Source organism: Lemur catta, chromosome 1 (genome assembly GCF_020740605.2).
Source record: "Lemur catta isolate mLemCat1 chromosome 1, mLemCat1.pri, whole genome shotgun sequence".
Taxonomy (NCBI): Eukaryota; Metazoa; Chordata; class Mammalia; order Primates; family Lemuridae; genus Lemur; species Lemur catta.
The window spans coordinates 84,212,166-84,238,323 of NC_059128.1; the positions used below are offsets into that span (position 1 = coordinate 84,212,166).

Consider the following 26,158-nt stretch of genomic DNA (forward strand, 5'->3'; position numbering starts at 1 on the left):
TGTGTCCTCCCAAAATGCATGTGTTGAAGCCCTAATCTCCCATGTAATAGTATTAGGAGGTGGGCCTTTGGGAGGTGGGTAGGTCATGAGGGTGGAGCCCTTATGGATGAAATTAGGACCTTTATAAAAGAGGTCCCAGAGAGCTGCCTGCCTCTTCCACCTCGTGAGGACATAGCTGGAAGGCTTCATGTACGAATCAGAAAGTGAGCCCTCACCAGTCACCAAATCTGCTGGCTTCTTCATGTTGGACTCCCCAGCCTCCAGAACTGTGAGAAATAAATTTCTGTTGTTTATAAGCTTTCCAATTTATGGTATTTTGTTATAGCAATCCAAATGGGCTAAGACAGACATTCAGTACATTTTTTGGTTATAATTAGTGTTATTTAGAATTATAAGCTTATAAAAAGGATATGACCTTATAAGAGTCTAAAAACTCCCTTGCAGTTGAGGAGTCTGCTACATATTATCCCTGGCAGATATTCATTGTCAGCCTGTGCTTTAACAATCCAGGAATACATAGATGACTTTCTTTACTTCAGCCTTCTCCCTTAAAGAGAATGTTCTTCAACCAGTAGAGATAACACAACTTAACATTAAATAAAAGAGCATTTAAGGCTGGGTACAGTGGCTCATGCCTGTAATCCTAGCACTCTGGGAGGCTGAGGCAGGAGGATTGCTTGGGCTCATAAGTTCCAGACCAACCTTAGCAAGAGCAAGACCCCGTCTCTACTAAAAATAGAAAAATCTATTTTTCTGGGCTTCATGGCGCATGCCTATAGTCCCAGCTACCCAGGAGGCTGAGGCAGGAGGATCACTGGAGCTCAGGAATTTGAGGTTGCTGTGAGCTATGAGTGCACCATTGCACTCTAGCCAGAGCAACAGAGTAAGACTCTGTCTCCAAAAAAAAAAAAAAAAAGGCATTTAGATACTTTAAATGTTAAAATCTCCAGGCAGAAATAACTCATTTCAACATTTTTTCCAGATTAATTCTGAAGCCGGGTCCAAACAAAAAAGAAAAAGGAATGTTGATTTGAATTTTTAAAACCAAAGTAAATTTAAGCAGATACTTATAAAATTATTGGATAGGGAACTATATCGAGTTCAAAAGATTACATGGATATTTATCTAGAGGCAATATTTTGATCCAAACTATTATTATCTAGTATGTGTCAACATTGAAATATTTTTATTTAAAAGTAAACATATGTAATCACTAAAAGTTTTCTTCAGCATGAAAGGATGATGAGACTACTTACTGGTCAATATCTGAAGCAAAAAGGTAAAGCTGAATTTGATACTGGCTATAATAAGGGAGAACTATGCTGGCTAGGCACAGTTTCCCCAAGTAGAGCAGACCAATTTTTTATATAGGATTTTGGGGAAGTATGGAATTCAGGGATTGGCAAACTTTCAGAGGCCATAGTGGATTACTGTAGAAGCATAACTATAATTGGTTGTCTGGCACTCAGAGGCATGAGTGAGTCTGTGCCTAATTGGCTGACTTCCAGAAGTGAGGGGGCTGGCAGTGATTGGCTTGGAAAAGCAAATTGTTTATCAGTTTTTGATGCCTACTTCTTACCATGGTCACAGAAAAAGCAGTCTTTTTCAAGTTTGTGAAACCTTTTTAATTTTCAGCATCAAATGCATGTAATTGCTTATACAAAGCAAGCATATAAATTTTTTTTAAATACAACTTTTAGATATAACTTAGAATAAAGAGAGAAAATATTAAATGTACAGCTCAGTGAATTTTCTACATCTGTAATATGTATGTAACTACTACCTAGTTCAAGAATATAGCACATTTTCGCCACTCCAGAAGTCCCTATCTGGTCAGTAATCCCCAATAGCTATTCTAATTTCCATGCCCATGGATTAGCTTTGCCTATTCTTGAATTCTATATAAATGAAAGTATGTAGTATATATTACTGTATGTTTAGCTTTTTTTTATTCCTGTCAACACAGTGCATGTAAGGGTGATTCATGTTTTTGTACATATCAGTAGTTTTTTATTACTATGTAGTATTCTATTGTATGGGAATATACTACAATTCGTTTGTGTAAACTCTTAGTAATAGACATTTGGGTCATTTCCAGTTTGGGATATTATGAATAGAGCTGCTGTGAACATTTTTGTTCAGTTTTTGTTGTTTTTTTTTGAGACAGTCTTGCTCTGTCGCCCTGGGTATAGTGCAGTGGCCTCATCATAGCTCATTGTAACCTCAGACACCTGGGCACAAGCAGTCCTCCTGCCTCAGTAGCTGGGACTACAGGTGCGTGCCACCACACTGGGCTAATTTTCTTATTTTTGTTCTTGCTCAGGCTGGCATTCAGTTTTTTTAAAATACTCATAGCTATACGCATCTTGGGTATACAGGTGGGAATGAAATTGCTAAGTCATTATGGTACATGTACATTTAGTTTTAATAAATACTAATAAATAGATTTTCTTTTCTTTCTTTCTTTTTTTTTTTTTTTGAGAGAGGGTCTCACTCTGTTGCCTGGGCTAGAGTGCAGTAGCATCATCATAGCTCACTGCAACCCTAAATTGCTGGGCTCCAGTGATCATCCTGCCTCAGCCTCCCGAGTAGGTGGGACTGAAGCCATGGACCACCATACCAGGCTGATTTTTTCTATTTTTAGTAGAGACGAGGTTTTGCTCTTGCTCAAGCTGATCTCGAACTCCTGACCTCAAGTGATCCTCTTGCCTTGGCCTCCTAGAGTGGTAGGATTACAGGCGTGAGCCACGTTGCTAGGCCTAATGAATAGTTTTTCCAAAGTGGTTAAATCAATTTGTACTCTACCAGCAATTTATGAGATGTCCTTGCCAATACTTGGTATTGTCATTCTTTTACATTTTAGCTGACAGGTGTATATGTTTTTATTTTTAAATGGGTGGGGCCAGGCACGTTGGCTCATACCTGTAATCTCAGCACTTTGGGAAGCCAAGATCACTTGAACCCAGAAGTTCGAGATTACAGTGAGCTACTGTGATCACATCACTGCACTCTAGCCTGCACAACAGAGCCACACCCTGTCTCTAAAATAAATAGATAGATAGATAGATATGAGTGTATTTTTTTAAAAGGCAAATTTTGAAGGAAAAAAACCTAGGTTATTTGAATAAATTAACATGAAAAACTTCAAAATACAGAGTTAGGCAGCTTAATTGAGTATTTACTTTCCTATTCTTAGCCTAAAAAAGAAATAAGCATTCTTGCTTTTTAATTTCTTAAACAGCTTTCTAATTTACAATAATCTAGGAAGAAACATCCTAAACAAAGTTATTGTCATATAAAGTTAGTGTTTCAATAGTCTTGAAACTCCAGGTTAACTTTAGTGATTTTTTTTGAGTTTATCCTATCCTTAGACTTGAAATTAATTATCTTTGGTCTTTTTTTTTTTTTTTTTTTTTAGTACTTAGTGTGTGCCATGATCTTTTCTAGGTGCTGTGGATACAGCAGTGAGTATAGTTTAGATTTTAGTGACAGGATACAGATAATCAATAAACATATATTAATAACATGTCTGAAGATATAGAGGAATACAGACTAAGAAATAGAGATTGCCTATTGTAGCAGTAGGAGGACCTCCACAGGTTGATAGTTTATATGTAGTGGTCAGGGAAGTACTCTCTAATCAGTTCATTGACATTTGCTGTCTTGGGGAAGAGTGTTCCAGACAAAAGGAACATTAAATGCAAAAGACCTGAGGCAAGAGTGTGCCTGGTTTGTTGGAAGAAGAGCAATAAGATCAGGGTCGCTGGAGTATTGTGAGTGAGCAAGTTGGAGATTAGTTAGAGCTTTTGGGTGGGGAAACTGCAGCCTTGGGGCCACATGTTGCCTTCTGGATTCTTAAGTGTGGCCTTTTGACTGAATCCAAATTTTACAGACCAAATCTTTTAATAAAGGGTTTGGATTCCATCAAGGGGTCACACTCGGGGATCTGGAGGGCCACATGTAGCCTTACAACCTTTGTAAGACAATATGGCTTTTATTTTGATTGAGATAAAATGCTATAAGTAGACTGTCAGCAGAATTAAAGGGAATTGTCTAGTTATGTTCACACAAAAACATGTATGTGAATGTTCATAGTCAGTTTATTTGTAATAGTCAAGGGCTGGAATCATTTCACATATCCTTCACCATCTGATTGGTTAAACTGTGGCATATTATATATACCATGGAATACAATAAAGCAAAATGAACTATTGATACACACAGCAATTTGGGTTTATGTTTGATGATAAAAGCCAATCCCAAAAGGTTACATATGTGATTCCTTGTATATAACATCTTTGAAATGACAAAGTTTTAGAAATGGAAGGCAGATCAGTGGTTGCAGGGGTTAGAGAGGGCAGTGTATGTGGTTATAAAAGGCCAACATGAGGAATCCTTGTGATGTTGGAACTCTTAAGTATCTTGACTGTGGTGATGGGGATACACAAACACACACAAATGATAAAATGGAATAGCCAGGCGCTGTGGTGTGTACTTAACCGTCCCAGGTACCTGGGAGGCTGAGATGGGAGGCTTGTTTGAGCCCAGGAGTTTGAGACCAGCCTGGGCAACATAGTGAGACTCCATCTCTTAAAAAAAAAATCAAATGGAATGTGACACACACATGGGTACAAGTAAAACCTTGGAAATCAGAGTAAGATCAGTGGACTGCATCAATGGCAGTATCCTCATTGTGGTATACTGTTAATATAGTCTGGCAAAATGTTACCATTGGGGGAAATAGGCAAAGTGCACAAGGGATCTCTTTATTATTTCTTACAACTGTGTGTGAATCTATAATTATCTCAATAAAAACATCAATTAAATAACATGACATTATACCTCATAAATATATATAATTATAATTTGTAAATTTACAATTTTATTTTTCTTTCTTTCTTTATTTTTTTCCCATGGTGTTACTGACGGCTGATACAATTTTTAAAAACTTAAATTTAAAAAAAGATAGCTCTGGTACCTTTGTATTAATAGAAAATAGACTATGGGGCATTAGGGTGGGAGCAGGGTCCCCAGTTAGGAAGCTGTTGCAATAGCCCAGCTAAGAGATGATGATTTGGACTAGAGTAGAAGCAGTGGAGATGATAAAGACATGATGTTTTAAAGGTAAAGACCCAGCAAGATTTGGTTAATGGATCAGATAGGGAGAGTGAGAGAAATCAAAATTAACTCCAAGATTTTTGGCCCAAGCAACAAAAAGGATGGAGTTGCTGTTTATTACATGGGGAAAACATAGCAAAAGCAGGTATGAGGGTAGAAAATTAGGAGTCTGTTTTGTACATTTGTATTTGAGACACCTGTTGGCCATCCAAGTGGAGATTTTACATGGGTAGTTATTTTAAGTGTGGAGTTCAGGAGAGAGGTCCAGATTGGAGATAGAAATCTGAGAGTTGTCAATCTATGAAAGCACCAAGGGAATGAGTATAAAATGAGAAGCTGTCCAAGGAACTAAGTTCTGGGGGCACTCCAGCATTTAAAGATGAAGAAGATGAGGATGAACCAGCAGAGAAGAATGAGATGAGGCAGTCACAAAGATAAGGGAGGAAGGACCAAGAAAAAAATGTCCCCAAAGCCACATGAGGAAGGTGTTTTATGGCCAGATGCTGCTTCTAATAGGTCCCATAGGATATGGACTGAGAATTGACAGTTGGATTTGGCACCATGCAGGTCACTGCTGACAGGATCAGTGGGGGTGGAGTGGATGGTGGGGATGAAAGCCAGATTAGAGAACATTTGAGAGAATAAGAGGGAGAGGACTTGGGGTACCAAATGTAGATAGATAGTTCTTTTAAGGAGTTTTGCTGTAAAGGGGAGCCAAGAAGTAGGGCAGTGTCTGGAAAGGATGTGAAGTGCAAGGGAAGTGTGTATGTTTTTAATCTGGGACATGTATTACAGTGTGTATGCTGATGGGCATGATCCAGTAGAGAAAGAGCACAGTTACTGGAATGCACTTGTATAAATGAGCCGGGATGGGATCTGGTCAAAAGAGGCAGGATTGGCCTTAGATAAGGGCCTAGACAGTTTATCCATAAAAGCCAGAGGGAAGGTAGAATGTATGCGTACAGATGCAGGTAGGATGATAGCTGTGGTGGGAGCTTAAATGTCCCTTTATGATTGCTTCTATATTCTCGGTGAAATATTAAGGTAAAGTCTTCATCAGAGAATAATTTTAGGCAATATTAAGGGTTTGAGAAAAAAGAAGAGGTAAAAAAGTCATCTAAGAGTGGGAGTATGACTACACTAGGATTTCAAATACAGTAGAATTATTAGGCAGCCACTCTGCTGTTAGTGGTGATAAATTTTAAATATGACTGGTGTTTTTCTTCAGTTTCATCTGCCACTCTGGTGCTAGTGAGGAGTAGGAAGAGTTAGTTTAACCAGAGTTGGAGTTTTGCCAGAGGAGTTCCAGAGAGAGGGGGTTAAAGATGTTGAGAGCTATTGGAGGGGCACGCTTACTGGTAAGGGTACGGACTAGGTGATAACCATGGGAGTGTGGGGCTGAGGTAGGCTGAGGCCTGGACCATCAGAAGAGAGAAGGTCAAGGAACTTGGACCAGATGTTGGAGAGTCTGCTACATAGAGCTTGAAATCGCTGTGATTGCTGGGTGCCAGATTCATGACTATTTCTACTTCAGTAGACATTGAAAATACAAGGAAGAAGATAAGTTAGAAACAGCAATCGTCTGATTTTTTTTTTTAAAGCCATGACAAATTGTTTCACTTTTAGACTCAGCCTTTTGCAAAAGACTATACCAGAAATAGCATTAACAAAGACATGTCCTTTGGTTTAGCCTATGAATATGTTAAAGGATAGCCAGCAAATATTTTATTTAGTAATTTTTGGTTGGTTTATTTTATTTGTATAGTTAATTGGTTATTATTATGGGTTTGTTCATGAATTGTCATCTTAAGACAGTTCCCAGTGTGGATCTCAAAATAGACCATCATGAAAATATTAACCAATGAATTTTTTTAAAAGCAGACCTAGAAATATAGGTGACAAAGTGCCATGTCTAGTTCCCCAGGGAAAAAAAGTAGGTATAGAATAAAAAATATTACATACTAACTGAAATGGACTTAGGAGTCATCCCTTAGTGCATCTCTTGTTTTTATCCCTCACAACCAACCTGTTAACAAGTCATTTTGGTTGGGCTTCCAAAATACATCACATGTTTATTCACTTCTCCATGGCCACCACTCTAGGCAAAACTGCCATCGTTTCTCACTTAGACTGTAGCTGTTAGCACAGAATCTTGGGCTGAGAGAGCTGCTAGCAACCTTTAGGTCCTAGCTCAAAAGTCATCTTTCAAAACAGTTTTTCCGAACCACTTAAAGTAGCCTTCCTGATCCCCCAGCGCGCACACACACACACACTCCCATAGCATTGTTCTGGGTTTTCTCCTTATAGTATTTATTGCTATCTGATATTATTGTGTTCCTTTGTTCATTGTTTTTTGTCCATATGCCACCTTTAAAATGATTTAGAGCAAGGAACTTGTCTGTCTTGTGTATTGCTTATGCCTGTTGTCTGCAACAAGTCAATTCCTGGCACAGGAGATGTTAAAAAATATATATTGAATGAACAGTAAATATATTGAAAAGCAAATATTTATCTGGGAATCTTTTATCTTTTTAAATTTTTTTGTAGAGATGGCTTTCACTACGTTGCCCAGGCTGATCTCGAATTCCTGGCCTCAAGCCATCTCCTTGCCTCAGCTACGGGCATTACAGGCATGAGCCTCTGGGGCTGGAGTTTCTAGGAATCTTGAGGCCAAAAAAAAAATCTCTGATCTAGTGGGTCAAGGGAGGTTCAGTACCCAGGAGTCCTAGGAGAAGCTAGCAAAGAAAAGACACACCATCTTGAGCCTAGCACATCTGAAAAGTAGGCCTCCAACAGCTGAAGTGGGGCTGACCTGAGGATTGGTGCCTCCTAAGGAAGAAACTGATTTCTTCACCTAAAAGAAAAGCAAATTTTCATCAGGATTTATATTTAATTTCAAAGGTTTGATGACCAATTATCAGATAGATATGTTTTCTTTTGTTTTATTCTGTTTTTGACTGGGGAGGATTAGCAGAGAACTCTGAATACCAAGCCAAAATGAGTTGATACTGAGGGAAGAAAAGGTGAATAATGCAGAAGCGGTAGAGGATTAACAGAAATATCAAAGACTAATTTTTAGTCCCTTTTTAGTTGTGATAAAGGGATTAGAGTTCCGGAGCAAGAGGACACTGGATAGCTGGGGGAGGAAGAGGAAACTGTCAAACCAGGGAAAGTAGAGACTGATGTATGACCTAATTAAATCAAATTTGCCTTATCTATGTGTTACCAGGCAGGTACTGTATCTGGTGATGGTGACCCAGTGGGGAATGAGACCTAGAAGAGAATGTCTGCCCTTCAAGAGGTTTACAGTTTCTAGCAATGGAGACAGACGAGTGACTATGCAATTGTTGGTTTGAAGTGAGATTGAGGGGTGTCTTTAGGGGTCAGCTGGCCAGCCAGCCCTGGGGTAGGATTTCACATAGTGGTCCACAGCTTTATTTTTGCAGAGACCCAATTTCAATCTACCAATAGATGCCTCATCTTTTAAAAACTGGCCCATAGTAGCCACACTCATAAAAAACTAGTACAAAAACCAAAATGCCAACTTATTACTTTACAGTGGGGAAAGCTACAGGAATAGCCAAGTTTTAATTAGAAGATTACTTGGTGAACAAGGGGAAGTAATTGGGTGATGTAAATTTTGCCTTCTCTTTTTAGTTATATTACCATCATTTTATAGTAATTTGTTGTTCTATCTGCTTTTTTAGGCAACGCTCTTACCATTGTATGTCAGTATTTTCAGTTAACACCCTTAAGTTTTTTTTTTTTAATTTCAGAATATTGTGGGGGTACAAATGCTTCAGTTATATAAATTGCCTTTGCATCGTCTAAGTCAGAGCTACAAGTGTGCCCACACCCTAAAATTTTGTAGTTACCTATGTGCTATAAAACCTGTTGTTATAATGGAGGTATATATCAGGTTAATGGCTACATCAGTAAGGAAACTATTAATTTTGCCTGGGCTGAGAATAGAAACCAGGAAGATTTTCAGGGGAGATGTGACATTTCAGCTAGGCCTTGAAGAATGTGTCGGGGTTTAATTGAGGACAGAGATAGATGGGAAAGAAGGCATTTTTTTCCTGGAGAGAGGGAACATAATCAAAAGCATAAAGAAACCCACAATCTTTGGCCTGTTTGGAGGATAGTCTGTGTGATGGAGATAATATTGGAAAGCTAGGTGGGACCAGGTTCTGAACTGTGTTAGCTCATGCTGAGGAGTTTAGACTTTCTCTTGTAGGTCAGGGAAGGGCAAACTTTTTCTGTAAATATTTTAGGTTTTGCAGGCCATCTGGCCTCTGTTGCAATTATTCAGCTCTGCCATTGTAGCACAAAAACAGCCATAGGCAATACGTAAACTAGTGAATGTGACTGTGTTCTAATAAAACATTTATAAAGATGAGCAGCAGGCCGAATTTGGCCCTCTGGCTAGTTTGCCTAACTTTGCTGTAGGTAGTGTGACTCTATATAAGGTTTTTGAACCAGAGAGCAATATGATCGTATGCATGCATTAGAGAAAGAACATATAAGAGTCTGAAAACTCTGAGCCCACCTTAAAGAAATGGTGATGAAATGGAGATTAACAACTCATATTACAAGGATATATATCTCTGAATCATGTAATTCCATATTTTTAAATATAGCCAGTGTCAATACCTTACTCTCCACAAAAATATAAAACTTGAAAGTAAGTGGAGATTGGTTAAGTAGAGTAGAGCAGTGCTTCTCAAACTTACCTAGTTTATAGACCCCTTTTAAAGGAAAAAATATTGTGGATCCCAGTGTTAATTGATGAGTTTTAAAAAAAACTAAATTGCTATTGGATGGGAATATGGTAATACTGGTTGTTACATTGCAAGTTCTTTTTGAATTCATTGTGTCTGTCCTACCACCTGCCATGTGCAAACTTAAGTCTCCCATTTTACTATATTTGAATCTCAGAGAAACCTTTGGTTACATAGTGGCCTGTGACCTTTATTTTGTGCAAATGCATCATTAGATATTAAGGCCGCCTCTGTTAGTTTAGAACAATTAAAGCCGTTCTACCTGGTGCCGATGCAGTGATAAATATAAGTGTAAACATGGCAACTGAAATCCTACAATAGTGCTTTTTTTTAAGTGATCCAAAAGATCCAGAATATGGCTATTAATTTTCAGAAATTACTCATATAGAAAGCTAAAATTTAAAACTTCTCAACAAAACGAGATTGCTGAGAATCCATCAAAATTTAACATGATTCTGAAAGTGCAGTGTGAAAAATAAGGATTCGAGACATAAGTGATAAGTGAAAAAGAAGTTGGTTAATAGATGATGACTTTTGGCTCAGACTATTCCAGGAGTTTCCTGATGCCCCTGGGGATAACCTCCACTAACTGAAGTTCAGTGCAGCAGCGGGCAAGTAGAAAGGAAAGCAGCAGCGCCCATAGACTTTGGGGAATATTTGAACAGAATTCCTCAGCCTGTGAGTAGGAAGAGATAGACAGCCACAAGAGTGTGAGACCTAGTTGTGAGAACTGATGGGGCAAGCGCCTCTAGAGCAGTAGTTCTCAAAGTACAGTGTAGTTCCTGATCGGCAGCATCAGCACCAGCTGAGAAGGCAGATTCTCTGCCTACCCCAGACCTATCCTCTCAGGGTGAGCCCTGGGGATCTGTGTGCTAACAGGCCTGCCAGGAGATTCTGATGCACTCAAAAGTTGGGAGAACCACTGCTCTAAAAAGTGAGTTAAGGAGGAAGAGTTAAACAGTCTGAACATACCAGAATTTCAGATTTAAAAGTCTACTTCTTCCCTAAGGTTTTCCTAACTTACTTGGCAAAACTTGCTTACTTACAAAAGGTTTTTTTTTTGTTTTATGACTATGGGAATATTATGCTTAAAAAAAACTATTCTCATACTTCTGTACTGTGTAAATTATCTTTGTTACTTTTTATAAAATGTATTTTACATTAGTTTAGGGATTAAAAGAAAAGTTCCTGTAGACACAGTATAGATTTAAAATACTTGTCAGGATACTAGTTTCACCTCTTCATCATTCAGGATTTGTTCCCCTTCCAGAAGACTGATTCCAAAGCACAAGCAAAAGAGAAGGATGTGTCATATCCAAGACAGAAAGCAAAGCAAAGCACTGCTTCCAGATCTTCTTTCCTAAGGAGTTTCTGAACTCATGCTAACACTTGGAACATTGTCAGTATATAGATGTTCTTCAATAAAGGATCAGAATTGAGCGGGGAGGTATAATCAAGTTTCAAGTTAGAAAACCTGAGAATGGGAACGCCTGATGAAAGAATACTAGCGGTAAGCTTTTGAGCACACTTAGATAGGATGGACACCTGTTGTTTGCTTTTTATTGAAATAATTGAAACTTTGGTATATTACCTGGAAGTTCTTACCTCTTGGCAAAATTCCATAGTCTGATTCAGAAGGAAATGCCTTTTCCCTTGCTTTGAAAAGGAAAAAACAAGCTAAAGTAAATTTTTTAAAAAATGAAAAACACTAAGAAACATTTCCCTCTAGAGTGTACCATAATAATAAGAGCTGAAAGAAAATGGAAGAAGAGATTTGTTACATATAACTGACAAAGATTAGTATCCAGAATATATTAAGGGCATTTATTTAAAAAAAAAAAAACCTCCGTATAAAAGTGGACAAAGGATTCTTCACAGAATAAAGGACACTTGGCCAATGAACATATGAAAAAATGCTCAACCTCATCATAATTCAGCAAAATGCAAATTAAAACCACAATGAAATACTACTTTATATCCACTAGAATGGCCAAAAATAAAAACTCTGATAATACCAACATTAACAATGATGAGAGCAGCATGAATTTGTCGTGTACTGAATCTTCTAGGGGTGTTAATTGGTGCGATCACTTAAAAATAGTTTGGCATTACCTATATAGTTGAGTGTAAAGCATACCCTTTACCCAGCAATTCCATTCCTAGGTTTGAACCTTGGAGAAACTCTTGCACACATGTACCAGAAAACAGATAACAAGATTGTTTATAGTAGAGAAACAGAGGGTAAAACTACAAGTAACTTAAATGTTTATTTGTATGATAGAATACTATATATTAATAGAAATGAAATTGAAAGAAGTATAGCTCTAAAGCATCAACTCAAAACAATGCTAAATGAGAAAAAGCAAATCAGAAGGATGTATACTGTGTGAGTCCATTTATATAAAGTGCAAAACTAAAACTGTTAAGGATATATACATACAAGGCAAAACTAAAGGAAAGCAAGAGAATAATTAAAATCAGAATAATGGCTACTTCTTTGTTGGAGGGGATGCAACTAGAGAGCATGAGGGTACTAGTAATGCTCTCTCTCCTAAGCTGGGGAGTCTGTTCATTTCTTTATTCTTTAAGCAATACTATAAACAAGCTTTGTGTGATAGATTTTACTTTGGGATTAGGAGGAGCAATCTATTAGAGTAAGCCATTTAGTCTCTTCATGGAATGGAGAACATTATAGAACCTGAGTGGCATATAACATTGCCCACATTTGTCCCTAATACCTCGTTCCTATTGTGTTGCCCATTAGAAAGCCTTATTTTGCAGGGTGACCATTGAATTTATGGCCTGTACTGGGATAATCTTGAATGTAAAGTGAGGGGATGCTCAAAATAATTAAAATTATATTTATATATTTTAAAAATATTTATGATTAAGAAATTGGTTCATATATAAATTTCAAAAATAAATTATATTAAAGCACATTAAAAACTTAAAATGTTTATCTAAACGTCGAAAAAAATAGCAAGAGCTACATTATTCTTGGTACATATTCGTATACTTTTATCAATTTCTTACCCTGAGCTATCTGAAATACCATGTCACTGATATTTTTATACAGGGAATATTTTTTTCAAAGTGTTCTTATTTTTAACTTTCGTCCCTTGAAATTGCCTGCTACCTTCTTCAAAATTACATTTTATAGTTAATATATTTGAAAATGCTACCTTCCATTGAATCTTCTCTGTAGGCTGTATTGTTTTTAGTGGAGAAAATACACTTTCAGAATATTTGTAAGCTTGCTGTCTTAAAGTTGGAAGTACAAAGTGGAGGTTTAACAAGCTTAGTAATGGCAGTGATGATAATTCCAAAGAAAAGGAAAAAACCAGTTTAACTAGTAAACCAGAAAAGGTACCACCAGGTGTCAGCCAGACCTGTCTTGAGCAGTTACACAAAATGCCTGCAGTTTAACAGCTGCACAAGCAAATTATGTTCATTTGATCACTGTTGGACCTGAGGTGGTTGCTATAGTCAAGTTGCTTGCTAGCCATCGTTCCAAATATGGCTTGAACGGTTCTGTTTGTAGGAGATGAAAACACATACAATGATCCATAAAAGTTACAGGTTTGCAGAAGAAAATACATTAGTTAAAATATTAAGTTGGGAAAATTTGGGGGGAAGGAGGTAGCAAAGGAAGTAAGTCAAACTTTGAAGTACTGGGCATTTTGCAGCCAAGAAAAATTGAGCCAAATCACTAAGTCTCAGGATTATTTCTTATTCCCATAGGTACATTTTGTGAGATAGTCCACATATATGGCTAGAATTTATGGAAATACTGATTTTTTACTTCTCATTTTACATGTGACTTAAGTATCCTTTCCTATGGAACATTTGTGCTGTAGCAGCAAATGATTAGCTCTTTGATATACACCAAGCTGTGTGTCTCTTCAGATCTTCTATTAATATTAACCTGCTTATTAACCTCATGGAGAGGAAATGGTGAAAGTCCTTTCTATAGTCAGACCATCTTGAGCAACCTTGTGAATCAGTGGGTGACATATCCCAGCATGATTTTGGGTATTTTACTGAAATATTTTCCAAATGCTACATTTTTTCCTTTAAAAATACCTTTTCAGAAAAATATTTTCAAATGCACCTTTTGAAAAAAATTTTTTTCCGGTGGCAAGAGACCACTCCCTCCATAGGGAGTGTATTGATATCCCACCTGAACATTGCACCATATTGTTCTCCGAAATTATTTAAAGTAAGTGTGCTTTAAACATATTGTACTGAAGCAAAGCACTCTGGTAAAATAATTTCAAAGTCACTGATAGAAAAACATTTCTTTTGACACACATTACAATTTCTTTTCCCCTAAATTTCAGCTATCAGAAGTTTTAAATTCTATCAAGTAGCTGTCTTAATGGGTTTGAATTTTATTCCATCCTTTCCCATCTATTACTTGACACAGCAGCCGCCTAAGACCCCCACCCCTCAGGAAGGACCCACATTAACATTAATCACTAACCTAACATTTGACACATCAACATAACACTAATCCTATTGCCTGCTGCAGACACTAAATTTATTACCTGGCGGGCATTAGTCACCGGAGACCCCCTCCCGTTAAATCACCCCAACTTAATAAAAATAAGAAAAATTAGGTAGATGGGGCTCAAAATTTGGTGGCGAGACCCCTCTGAGCACGCTGGCAAATAAACGTTGATTCTCTGACTCTCTGTGTGCCGCTCGATTTGTCCTCGGGACCACTCGCTATGACACTTGCCGTAACATTTCCCCTCTTTTTTCCCAGTTGATTTTTTTTCCCAAGAAAAGACGAAAGGTGGTTGGGCATGGTCTCTCATTCCTGTAATCCTAGCGGCAGAGGTGGGAGGATCGCTTGAGGTCAGAAGGTTGAGTCCAGCCTAAGCAAAAAATAGAAACATTAGCCGGGTGTGGTGGCACATGCCAGTAGTCTCAACTACTTGGGAGGCTGAGGTAGGAGGATCGCTTGAGCCCAGGAATTTGAGATTGCAGTGAGCTATGATGACACCACTGCACTCTAGCCCAGGAGATGGAGTGAAACCCTGCCTTAAAAAAAAAAAAAAAATAGCCAGGCGAGGTGGCTCACACCTGTAATCCTAGCACTATGGGAGGCTGAGGCGGGAGGATCACTCGAGGTCAGGAGTTCAAGACCAGCCTGAGCAAGAGCGAGACCCTGTCTCTACTAAAAATAGAAAGAAATGATCTGGACAGCTAAAAATGTATATAGAAAAAAAAAATTAGCTGGGCATGGTGGCACATGCCTGTAGTCCTAGCTACTCGGGAGGCTGAGGCAGAAGGATTGTTTGAACCCAGGAGTTTGAGGTTGCTGTGAGCTAGGCTGACGCCACGGCACTCTAGCCTGGGCAACAGAGTGAGACTCTGTCTCAAAAAAAAAAAAAAGACAAAAGGTAAAAGACATTGAAAGATCCATAGGCAAGGTAGTATGTGATATATGATCCAAGAGTATACGACACATGGAAATTAGATTTCACTTAACCTAATAATAGATCAAGTAGGTGGACATTACTTAATACTTAAAATGTTTTTATTTCTTTTCTCTGTAGCTTTAAGAAAAAGTAGAAATTACTTCTGACCGTACTGAATAGCAAAAATTAAGTGACTTCCTACACTGCAAATCATGGCACTACCATTCCGGAAGGACCTGGAGAAGTACAAGGACCTTGATGAAGATGAGCTCCTTGGGAATCTGTCAGAAATAGAACTGAAACAACTGGAAACTGTTCTGGATGATCTTGACCCCGAGGTAGGTGTTAGCTGCTGAAGATAAATGAAATAACTTCTCAAATCCTTTGAAACTAAGTAGCTGCCTTTGAGCAGTTAGCTTTTCCATGACTTTTCCCTGGCAGCCTCCACACCCCTCCTCCTCTTCATCCAAATGAACTTGCCTTTTGCTTCTTCTCCAGTTCCCCGACTTTTGCCTCCATTTGTTTACTGACATGACTGTTCTAAACTATCTTCTCCAACATCCTGAAACAGCTCTTGAAATTTTTTCTCCTCTAAGACACCTTTTTTCTCTGTTCAGGAGGGGATATCCTTAGTAAGATGCAGCATATATGGTTAGCTCCTTGATATATGAGACACCGCTGTGTCTCTTCAGAACTTCTATACCAGGATGGCTCCAGCACAGAATGCCTCCAGAAGGTTCTTTATGACCTTAAACCTAATTTTTACCTTTCTGAAAGAGGCGGACCTAACTGAGTAAGTTTTTAGTCATTAGTAGAATAGATAAGTAGCCTCTTGGCAATACAAGCAGTACCCTGTGAAACAGACCTGAATATATGTGTATATGTTTTAAATTTGCAGAGTAGGTGTTGTTTGTTTTATAAATTACACAGGGTAAGGTAGAGACCCTTAGCCTTATTGAATTGTTACTGTCTGATATGGGGGGCATAGTGAGTGGAGAACCTGAAGGTAATGGTTATTTGCTAAGCTTTTTTTTTTTTTTTTTTTTTACTACGTTTCTTTATGCCATGATATTGATTTTAAGTGCCTTTTAAGGCCTGAGAGTTTGTTTTATAAAACTTTTTGTTACTGGGTGATGTGTCTGTACCGTAGATCAAATCTTAAACTGTAATTACTATTATAAAGAAAAGTTTCAGCACACTTAAGTCTGGGCAATTACTCAGGATAACAGTGCTGTTTTTATGATGTTAACAGCAATATCTTCTAGAGGCAATTCAATCTATTAGACCTATTTGAATCAAATGGTTTTGGAGTGAGAAGGGACATAAGAGTTCATCTACTGCAGGGTTGTTCAACCTTGACACTTCAACATTTAGGGCTGGATAATTTGTTGTGGGGGGCTGTCCTGTGCATTGGAGGGTGTTTTGCAGCATCTTTGGCCTCTACTCACTGCATGCCAGTAGCACACCCCCATTTTAAAATGTACCTGGGATTTTGTTTTAGTCAGGTATGGTAGTAGAAGACAGACACAGAGACAACTGCCTTGAAGGAAGAGTTTATTACTTACAGTTCCGAAAAGCAGGAGGCGTGCCATGCCATGCAAGGCACATGGGGAAGCACCCGGGTCAGTTAGGAGGCAGAAGGAGCAAGGAGCAAGCATGGCCCAGAGCCTATATTGTGGTTTCTACGGGAATGAATAAATGAAGCAGGGTAGACAAGTTTGAGCAAGTTGAGGCCTGGATAGTTTAAATAATTTCAACAGAGTCCAGGCTATAAAAGTGATCTTTTGTTGTCTGGTACCTAGCCCTGAGGCAATTTAGGGCATGGGGAATACTGGCTTGGAATGTGAGAGATAAAAGTGGTTGCTGTTTGGGTCCTGGATTGGTTGGTTTGTGTATGAAAGGTGTGTTCATGGGTTGGGACTGGTAAGTAGGGAATAGCGCTATCTCCAGGAATTAGCCCTGGGAGGGGCAGTCTCACCAGGATTAGCAAGTCCCTCAAGATGTCAAAGCATCATAAAATTCAGAAAATAAAAAACATGATTAATACTCCCCCCTGAGTTGTGACAACCAAAAATGTCTCCAGATATTGCCAGATGTCCCCTGGGATACAAAAATGCCTGTGGTTGACAAACATTGATCTAGTCCTTATTTCTGATTTATAGATTAAAACAAAAATTAGGTGACTTGCCTCAGTTATTAGAGAAAGAACTGAGACTAGGTCCTTGATTATACCTGGCAGAGTCTAACAGTCTTTGTGTTAAAACATAGTGAATCTCCTCTTACGTGATGCACTGTGGCATCAATCTAAAATCTGATGGCTTTTTTCTAATTTGCAAATCCATGGCCTGCTTCTTATATGGAGAGATTCAAGTTCTAACTTCTGAATGTATTTTGCAAACTCCTCAACCCAGTTGCAACTCCTCCAACCTCAGATACTATTAGTTGAGACTAGAAGAGCAGTGATGTTTATTGACAGCATGCCACTTGTTGGGTGACATTTTGGGGAAGAGTTCTGGTGAAGGACTAGGTAAGAAAAGAGGGCATGGTAGTAGCAGCTACTTTAGCCAGAGAAACACCACTGTAACTTACAAAGTCTCAGAAGATAGGATAAGAGCAGGTGAGGGTGTGTGCAGTACCTTACTGTATTTTGGAGGGCCTCTTTACTGTCCTATTGCATTCAGTGTATTTATTTGCAACTCACTGCATTTTTGCAAAGCATTTATCTCCAAAAGACAGCCAGCCTAGGCAAACGCTACTTTTTAAAAATTTCCAATGCTGGGAATGCATTATTACAACAAAATTCCACTGCAAGGGAGAAACATGTTATTTTTAGTGGCAAACATGTTAATTAAATTTTTTCAATTTTTTAAGTAACTGTGATCTCTTAGCTTACCCAATTAGAATATACTTCTAATGAAGCTCAGTTCATGGGTTTATAGCTTCTAAAACCAGTTAGCTGTCATTTATTTTGTGGTCAAAAACAGTATTTAAGGAGTCAGGATTCCAGCTGATATTTAAAACTCTGTGTTTCACATGGGCTTGAGCAAGCAGGTGGAGCAGTGCAACTCCATCACCACCACCATGAAATAGCAACACATATGTGCATGCATTATTGATGGAGAAGGAATGTAACTCTTTATTTGCTTTAATAAGCATTTTCCTTTAAAAGTGTTTTAAAACCTTTATTCAATAAATATTTGAGGGGCAACCTGTAGATCCAGGTACTGTGCTAGGCTTAGGGATACACAAGTGAGCAAAACAAAGGTGGTCTTTGCCCTCATGATGCAGGCTGGTAGGAATGGGATCAGTTAGTCATTAATCAAATAATCATGCCATACTAAAAGAATGGTAAATGTTATGAGCTGAGCTATAAGAGCTTATAATTAGAGGTCAAGAAAAGCTTCCCTCAGGGAAATGGAGCTGTAATCTGAAAAATGAGTAGCAAAAAGGGATGGGCTGAGCATTCCAGGGAAGAGGGACCACATACCTAGAGGCCTTGTGGTAGAAGGAAGTATATGGCAAGCATAGGGAGGAAGAACAGCTGGTGTGACTAGAATGGAGAGGGTGTGTGAGCTGAGGCCAGGGGCTGAGTAACTGGCTGAGGGGCGGCAGTGAGGGATGAAGAGAATCAGGCAACTGATTCAGCTGGGAGCTAATCTGACATTCCAGGCAAGCTCAGATCATAGCTTGGGCCAAAGGTGGTTAGAAGTGTATTCTGATCAAGTAAGCTAATAGATCACAGTTACTTAACAATGATGTTGGAGATGGGAGAACAACAAGTGAGTTCTTTAAGAGGTAAAAATGGATAGGACTTGCAGGTCGATTGAGAATGGATTCTTCATGTGTAGTTCTTACCTTGATGTCCAAGTCTGAAGGTAGAAATCTTGTGTTTCTTTTTTATGGTTCCATAGACAATTTTGAATTACAAATACATACTTGATGCAGGGTTAGGAACAGACCTCCTTTGTGTTTCATCTTTATAGGTCATCTTTCTGTGTAATGAGTACCATTATGTAAAGTGGAACACAAAGGTGAAATTTATGAAAATTATTTTGGATCTCAGCAAATGGCCAAAGTTGAAATGCTATATTTTCTACTTATAAAATGAATATTTCCTATTATCATCATCCATATAAGATCACCCTATAACGAAAAATTATCTTTTACCCTCCCTGTGAGATTCAACGTCACTACCAATATTGGGAGGTGTTACAAAAGAGAGCTGGCCTTTTTGCATGATTTCTCTGGCTGCCTCCTATTTTCAAAGCAAAGGAATACCCAGGAATATGAGACAAGGCCTTATACCTCTTTGGCTTTTGACAAGCAAACAGATGGTGCTTACTTTGTCTAGTCACCCCTTATTATTCCTGGACTTAGTGAAAATTCAGAGTAGGGACTATAGGAGACAATTTTAATCCATTGTTCTCCAGCCCACCACCCCCTACTCCATTCACTCAAAAAAGCTGTACCCACGTGGAAATCCAGGGACTTAGCTCTTACTATGAGTGTCCGAGGGGTGCCTTGGACATGTGTGGCAATGACAGTGGTTGTTGCAAGTACATCCTAGTGCTCATGTATGTATGTGTGAACACACACAAGTGGAACATTTCACATGTGTTTAAACACAAGTAAACATGAATCTGATATTCTACTGTATGGTATCCATGTTTTTATCACAAGAAAGTCTGTACAACAAAATAGAAGTCATTATGAAGAAATATCATGTATATAGTCATTTAACATTCTTTTGTAATAGAATTATTCTCTGTACATATATGCTGAGCAGTTATTAAGTATTAAGAAAATTATTTTTTACCATCCCAAGACACTTAAAAACTAAAGGGTGTTTTCTGCTGGTAGAATACTTTCTGAAGAAGATGTTCTATTTTCTTCAAATGTTCTGTTAGAAAATGTTCTAATTATGTGCCTATTTTAACAATAATATAAATGAATTCTACCTAATTAAAAAAAACTTGTTGGAACACATTTATATTGCTGCCCTAAAATCCTGCAATAAAATGTTTAATGCCTATGTCACATTCTGGTCTATAATTCTTTCTTATATAGGTAATCTGTGGAAGCATGTAGCATTAGTATCTTGGTGTTCATGATGTCTGATTCATTTTCTTTGGCAGAATGCCCTTCTGCCTGCAGGGTTCCGGCAGAAGAACCAGACGGCGAAGACCGCCACGGGGCCCTTTGATAGAGAGCACCTCCTTTCGTATCTGGAGAAGGAAGCATTGGAGCATAAGGACAGGGAAGACTATGTGCCCTACACTGGAGAAAAAAAAGGTAAACCCGGAATTTTGAAGTCATTTGATAGCACTTGATTTTTATTTTTATAGGTAGATATGGAGAAAATCATATTTTTAGAAGTATGTCACTGGTAACCTTAAAGACAAGATACTGTTGACTTAAAATTTTATTACGTAGTTTAGACATTTTATTTACATTTTTCATCAACTTGGCCAGTATGTTTCTTCCTAATGATTTGTTAGTAAAGTTTTATCACACAATGCTGTAACAAATCTAAAAGTATACTGAAAAGGATACTTTTAAATCCACTAGTATGTTACAGAGTGCAAATGGTGATAAAGCACTACACTATTCTAACTCCTTTCTTTAAAGTGGAATGCCATAAAATAATTTATATTTTCAAAGACCCTTTTCAAAAGATATCTGACAGCCTTCCGTAGTAATTCATGGTTATAATTGCCAATGCTTTATAATCATTACTTTCAGGAAATTTTTCTAGTCCAAGTCCCCCCCCATTGCAGTGTTTGATCTTCCATATCCTCTGGTGGAGACTGAGTAAAGATGTGTTTTCAGAAGTTCTGTATATAATAACACTTAAATGAAATAGGGTATGTTTCTCAGCTTTCGCAGCAGCATGCACTCTTATTTGGGATATCATGTACAGAATACTGGGGAATGGTGGCAGCAGTAGCAGAGCTGAAGATCAGCTCTTCCAGGCTCTGTTTTACATCTGAATTTGTACTAGTCTAGGCAGGAAGAGCGGCTTAGAGCATGGTGCTTTCCCCTAGTGAGACTCTGGCTTTTTATTTGAGAAAGAAGTCTTTCTCAAGAAGTTTGGTCAGGCCTATGTCACATGGCTACCTCTTAGCTGCAAGGGAAGCAGGAAAGTTCATTTAGCATTCCAGCCTCTATAGCTGAGGAAGACTAATGAATGACTTTTGAGTAGGTAAACCACAAGGTCTACATCAGGCTTTTTCAAAATTGTCCATCACCCCCTAGCGCCTCTGCTCTTTCTTTAGATTGCATCTCCCTTTCATCTCTAGTTGAGGATTGCTAGCTTTGCTACCTGAATTAGGCTTCTCCAGAGAAACCAAAACAATGGCATGTTGGGAGGGGGAGAGAGAGAGAGAGAGAGATTGATTTATTTTAAGGAATTGTCTCACATGATCGTGGAGGCTTCATAAATCCAAAATCCAGCAGGCTGGAGACCCAAGGAAGAGTTGCAGTTCATTTCCGAAGGCAGTCTGCTGACAGCATTACTTCTTACTTGGGGGAGATTAGTCTTTGTTCTATTAAGGCCTTCAAATGATTAAATAAGCCTACCCACATTATAGAGGGTAATCTGCTTTAGTCAACCCTGATTTAAGTGGTAATCTCATCCAAAAAACACCTTCACAAAAACATCTAGAATAATGCTTGACCAAATATCTGGGCACCATGGGCCAGCCAAGTTGACACATAAAATTAACCATCACACTACTGTTAGGGATGAGAATGTCATATCCCTCAGGTGTTTGGGGCCAGAAAAAGGGTAGAAAACCAATGCAGAGTGTTTAAGTGTAGAAGAGTCACAAAGATAGGCAAAGGCATCTGTTCCTTTGTATTTGCCATGGAAAAGACTGCTGGGTATATTCTCTTTGTACTGCCATACCTTTAATCCTGCTTAAATAGGAGAACATGGTTTTAGAATAAAAAATATAGATTGGTCACCTTTTACTAGTCTGCGTGTTTCAGATGGACTCTAGGGGTATAATTAGGAAGAGTAATGGAGGTAGAAACAGAGCTGTGGGAAAAAGAGATGTCAGAAAGAAACATGGATTTATCTGCAAAATGGAGTGAGTAAAAAGAGAATAAGAAAGAAAGAAAAATGAAAAAACTAAGGAATTTGAGGACAGGAAGGAGAGCAAATAAGAGATGTGAAAGCGTGCTGCATTTATCCCAGGCGGACCCAGGAAGCTTCCTAATAGGCTCTTGTTTCCTAAACTCCGGTTACCTAGGAAAAGACCCTGGAGGATTATAGGAAATAGGAAAGAAAGCAGAGAAGAATTGTGGAAAATAAGAAAATATGACAAAGGGGAAAATGATAGAGGTGAGGAATATGGGTGACAATAAGAAAAAATGCTGTTTTTTCAACTATGGTGGAATAGTTTTTGTCTCCTTTTGTATCTTTTTAAAATTTTATTCCTTTAGGTTTTAGATGGGTAAGAAATAAATGAAAATAGTTGAATTAAAAAGCAAGTAATGTTGCATTCACAATTAGTGAATGCAGAATCAGCCCATAACTTGAGAGTTTAGATAGATAAATTAGTAATTTCATTTCATGATTTGTGAAACATTTATATTAATAATTGTACATTTTGCAGAATTGAAAACATATGTCAACATCTGAGAAGAAGGAATTAATACTAATTAAGTGAAGTTCAAGGCCTTATGTCTTAGATGCATTTAGGGAACATTTTGTCCTATAAGAGTAAATGTTCTATAGTGTAGTTACATTAATTGAAAAACAAAGGCATCAGGCAAGTAGTAGGGCACATCTGACAAGAGATGTGTTAAGGATCATTTTTAACTGTATTATTTACAGGAGAACCCACAGTCTATTAATACATGTGTTAAATTCATCTAAATCTAATAAGCTCATTATAGGAATGGTATCATGATATGAAGTAATCTTGGCAAAGATTAAATAAAATGTCTTTCTTATGAGTCTACTGTGTTCAAAAAATTGAGAAGCTAAAGTTTAAGTAAAGTAAAACTACGTGATTTCAATGTATGTTTCTTTTACCTAAAGATAAAATGTTAAGATGTTGGAAAGGTACAGCTTGTTACCTTTTCCTCCTTGAAATTTTGCAAAATATATAACTGAGTCACAGACCAACACAGGGATGCATGATAGTATTCATCCAGCTCTTTCTCGTTGCTGAGAATGGTGAAAATGCAGAGTGTTAATTATTATTTCCCATCATATTTTTACATACCATGCATATTTTGTTCCAATGACAGATAAGGCATAGAGCCTTGCTGTGAACACATCACTTGGAGAAGTAATTTGCCCCAGTTTTTAATTTTTTTTTTTTTTTTTACTGCCTTTCATTTTGCTTTGCTAGGGACTCCTCCTTCCCATTGCTATCACACTTCACTCTTACTTACATTAAGATTTTTTTCCTGTGTCCCTTACTTCACGATGGACCAGAGCCATGGCTGCACCTTATATACTACACAGGGGTGTGCCATCTAATTCCATTGAGCTGCTGACTCACCCAGTATGGGCTCCTCCCTTCCTTGCAGACCGCTCCTTTACTCCCTGTTGGGCCTTGGGGTAGAGCCAGCTGTGCTTTTTTTTTTGGTTGTTTTTCCCTTCCCCATCCTGAGAATGGAATGCCCTTGGACTCTTTCCCAAGAATGCCACAGGCCCCACCTTGCTTTTATAAAGGTGTATTTCACCAGATTGTCTTAAACTAAGGACTTTCTATATACTTTCCAAGTTACTTATTCACAATTACCTTAGCTTTCCAGAAGATGTACTCACTCTTACTCTAAAAGAGGCTTCCCTCACCCTGCTGAGTACATGATTTCTTCGGAGGAAAGACAGACCTGATCCCTTAAGTCAGCAGGATTACATAACCACCAGTGGGCAATTTTATATGTGCTAAATGTCCCTTGTATATACCTCTGAAAGTGGTTTTCCCAGGCACTGAAGCTGATATTTAAAATGGGCTGTTTAAATTAGTTATGTAGGTGCTGGCATCTCCTTTTCAGACTGGTCACGCTATCATTTGAATGATTGACTTGTACTCCTTTGAGGTAAGGAGTTAGCCAGATGAATGGTTCGTCATTCATGTTAGGACTCTGTTTTATAGGAAACTTTCCCTGGATAACCACACCCACTCAGGAAAGGTATAGCTTGTTACCTCTTCCTCCTTGAAATTTTGCAAAATTTGTAACTGAGTCACAAACCAACACAGGGATTCGTGATAGTATTCATCTAGCTCTTTCTCACTCCTGAGAAAATTCTCTCCAATATTTCTGTACATGATGTATATAACACAGATTATGGCTTTTAATTATTTCAGAATCTTATACTATGAGGCTTTGTTATTAGTTTTTTTTTTTTTTGATTATGTCCTCTTGATGAATTGTCCCTTTTGTTATTATGAAATGAGCCCTATCTCTGGTAATTTCTTTTCTCTAAAATCTACTTTGAATATTAATAGAGCCAATCTTGCTTTTAATTAGTGTGAGCATATCTTTTCTATTTGTCGTAACTCTTCTTTGTTCCATTTTTCCTTTTTAATATCTTCCATGTCTCTACTTAACTTTTTGAACACATAGAATATAAATTGTAATAACTGTTTTAATGTCCTTACCCGTTAATTTTATCATCTGTCACTGCTAAGTCAATTTTGCTAGATTGAATTTTTTTTCTCACAGATCAGATTTTCCTGCTTCTTTGCACATTGGTAATTTTTTATTGGATATCAGACATTTTAACTTTTGGGTGCTGGATGGATTGGTATCCCTATAATTATTCTTGAATTTCATTCTGGGACACGATTAAGTTACTTGGAAACAGTTTGATTCTTTAGAGTCTTGCCTTTAAGATTTGTTAGGTGGGACTAGGGCAGTGTTCAGTATAGGACTAATTATTTCCCCGCTACTGAGGCAAGACCCTTCTGGGTTTCCTACCCAATTATGAGCCCTGTGAATTCTCAGGTTTTCTGATCTGGCTGGTGGGAACAGGTTCTATTCCCAGCCTTGCATGAACACAGGCATGGGTTACTTCTAATCTTTCAGGTGGTTTTTTTCCTTGGCTCAAGGTAGTTTTCTCACATACATGTGCTGATTACTGCTCTGCTGAATACTCAGTGCAGCTCTCTCCTCTCCAGTCCTTTGTCCTACAAACGCAACCTGCCCTGGTCTTTCTGGACCTCTGTTCTGTCTCCTCAGCTCACAGAGAGTTTGCCAGGCTCTGCCCAAATTTCTGCTCCCTGCTCTGCAGCCTAGAAATTTTTGCCAGGCAGTAAGCTAGGTAATTGTAGGGCTCATCTCCTGTTTTCCCCATCTCCCAGGGATCACTGTCCTTTGTTGCCTGATGATCAGTGTCTTGAAAACTGCTGTTTTACATTTGCGCATTTGGGGGTGGTTTCAGGCATGTGGGTAAATTCTGTCAATGTTACTCCATCTTGGCTGGAAGAAGTCTCCAGAATAGGATATAATAGATAATCTATTTCCCCAACTAGTGAATTAGTTCCCCAAAGTAAAGAATCTCTTATTTTGTTTTCCTCATGGTATCTTTCTAGTTCATTATCTAGTATACACAAGGTCACTGAACATTTGTTTAATAAATAAGCATTTATTGGTGACCATACTGCAGCACTGAGCAGGTATCATGTGTGTCACTGGATCAAAACAAAAATGTCTTTCCGGGATCTTCTCCCATATCCTTCAGTTTAGTTGGTTTGAGGTTTGTGTGCTGCCTGTCAAGCAGTGTATACCAGTGCCCCTTGGAGACTGTACTGGCATGGTTGCCTTAAATCTTTTCTGGAATAGGGCATTTTATAAATAAACAGTAAAATT

General features: G+C 38.2%; 1 protein-coding gene across 1 annotated transcript in view; it reads left to right on the top strand.

Moving 5' to 3' along the window:
• TMOD3 (tropomodulin 3) overlaps nt 1–26,158 on the top strand; it is a 70,128-nt gene that overhangs the window by 17,636 nt on the left and 26,334 nt on the right. The window contains exons 2-3 of the mRNA XM_045529300.1: nt 15,464–15,663; nt 20,461–20,617. Of these exons, the coding sequence (XP_045385256.1) occupies nt 15,538–15,663; nt 20,461–20,617 (283 nt within the window). The 5' untranslated portion in view covers nt 15,464–15,537. The remainder of the gene's footprint in view (nt 1–15,463; nt 15,664–20,460; nt 20,618–26,158) is intronic.